Source organism: Penaeus monodon, chromosome 28 (assembly GCF_015228065.2).
Source record: "Penaeus monodon isolate SGIC_2016 chromosome 28, NSTDA_Pmon_1, whole genome shotgun sequence".
In the NCBI taxonomy this organism is placed as follows: domain Eukaryota; kingdom Metazoa; phylum Arthropoda; class Malacostraca; order Decapoda; family Penaeidae; genus Penaeus; species Penaeus monodon.
Genome location: NC_051413.1, coordinates 35,002,371 through 35,004,769, shown reverse-complemented (window position 1 = coordinate 35,004,769; position 2,399 = coordinate 35,002,371). Strand labels below are relative to the sequence as shown.

Here is a 2,399-nt window from a genome sequence, read left to right as displayed (position 1 = left end):
CACTGGTCTGCTTCTGAATATCACTTGAGTCCATGCTGGTTGACATTGAACTACCATCTCCTTCTGCAAAATCAAGAACTTAAATAGTGATGTAGCGAAATGCTCACGGGTTTCTCAGGACGACTGTATTTTTAATATACTCTGATTTTAACCCCTAAAGACTCGATTACTCAAACCACCATACTCCACCAGCACTATAAACCCTAAAATTTCAATATCTACCCAGGCCATTTGTAGCCCTTAACTTAATAATGACCAGTAAAATTTTCAGGTTTTCACTAGTGTGAGCTGCTCTGCACCTGCTGATGGTCCAGCTTGCAGTAATGCACACAAGATGTAATCTATTGACCTGGACAAAGATTCATGACGATGAGGTTAAGTGGACAATCTATTATATCACACAAAAGCTTGCTTCAATTGAGGTGAAGTATATGTATTTGTGAATGATAACCTGAGTATATGGGAAGCTGGAAAAAAATCACAAAAACAGTCAACATCTACTTCCATTTACATTATCTGTAAGTTTTATTGTAAAATACAAAATTAATTCTACAGAGCACTATAATGCTGTCTGTTAAAATCCATCCCAAATGTAATTTCGGTAATTTGATTATTTGTGTATATGATATAACATATAAGTCTATCAAAGCTGCACTAGAAAAAAAATCGACCCCATTTTAATAAACAAAGTGGTTTATCCCTCTAGGGAATAAATATGGGAAGAATCATTGAGTTCAGATGGATGGAGGATGTCACATTATTGTTATTTGATTATATGTTTCATTTCAGTCAGCTGCTTTGTCCTATAGCTATCATTATCCTTACTTCAATTTTGTTGTATTTTTTTGAGTTAACCATTTCTTATATGTTTTTGTAATAATATCAACAAACCTATGTCCAGGAAAAAGTGACACACTGATTCATGAAACACTGGAGGAAAAGCACACCCGTCACCCCACTTAGAGCTGCATTTAAACTTTCCGGTTGACCTTATTTTGATTAACAGTAATCTTGGAATCTAATGACATCAAACTGGTAAAAATTACATCCCTTTTTGTTTTAAAATTCTCCCTTCTTAGGAGAGGGGGGGGGGGAGAAACTTTATCCCCATCTCTTTCATGTTATTCAGAATTTTTTTGCCCCGAGTTCAAAATATTTGTGATATGAGGTTCCCATTAGATAAAGAGTAAACAGTGAAAGAGTAGAAATACCTATTGGAAAAAAGTATAGAACCTCATTTACAATCTTAGAAAACATGAATAATAGTACATGAATAATAAATGGGAAAAATATTATATACTTGAAACCAAAAGCCCTGTGTAGCATGTTCATTACCTCTGGTTCAAAGTTATTTCCCTTGTGTTTATAACTAACTTTTCAATTTCAATTCTCTTTTAAAGCATTTTAAAAAAGAGCATATCTTTCTCAGAATACTTACCAATAGGAGGTACAGCTGTATCACCATCTGATTTGAGCCTTCTTATTCTTGGAGGTAATGTAGAGATCTCAACTCCTGTATCTGTTGTCGAAGTGAGAGATGAAATGGACACAGAAGAAGGGGTCTTTGATGGAGATGGGAAACTGATGGACGTGGAAGAACCAGTAACAGATACTGAGGGCGGACTGCCTACTGAGGCAGACGAAGCTGAGCATGCAGTGGAAGGTGGGCTGTTGATGGAAGTCGTAGAGCCAGCGAGACAGTAAGGTGGGGGACTATCAGCAGTTATCGATGAGCTGAAAGAAACCACAGTGGAGGACTGGGATTTTCTGACAGGGGGAGGACTTGTGATGGAAGTTGAGGACTCCGACTTTTTGATGTGCTCTGGGCTAGATGCCTCTGCTGTTGCACCCGAGTCAGCTCCAGGAGGCTGGATGTTGACAGAGGTTGTGGAGCCAGAGACAGAGAGGGGTGCATTGTTGATGGATGAAGTTGAGGCACTCATGGATCCAGCAGTTGGAGAGTTAATGGACAGTGTAGAAGTGGATGGCGGAGATGTGACATATGGTGTGGATGGCTCGGAGGAAGTAGCAACTGAGGTGGGGCACTGGGAGGATAGGGAGGAGCAAGAAGAGGATGCCCCTTGATCCAAGTATATGTGCGTCTCCTTGGTGTAGGCCTGAATGAAGTCACCTAACTGTTTGGAGATGACAACAGCACGAGCCTCTGACGGCAGGCTTTTACTTGGATTCTGCCAAAGAACATAAATGGAAGAAATTGAGATATAATTAAAAATAAAAGTCTCTTCTGAATCCACAACATTAAGAAATTCATACAAAAAAATGCAACAGCTTTTACAAAAGCCAGAGAAGATAAATACATGTCAGAGAAAAATACCTGACCTACAATGACAATGATAGCTTATGCTTAGTTAACCCATTGTTGCTTGGTAATCACAACA

At 38.8% G+C, this 2,399-nt stretch overlaps 1 protein-coding gene across 1 annotated transcript in view; it reads right to left on the bottom strand.

Annotated features, from left to right (window-relative positions):
• The window catches only part of LOC119591552 (tubulin polyglutamylase TTLL5-like), a gene marked incomplete in the record, with an annotated part of 18,965 nt that overhangs the window by 1,058 nt on the left and 15,508 nt on the right, over positions 1-2,399 (bottom strand). The window contains 2 exon segments of the mRNA XM_037940303.1: positions 1-63; positions 1,439-2,189. Coding sequence (XP_037796231.1) covers positions 1-63; positions 1,439-2,189 — 814 coding nt within the window.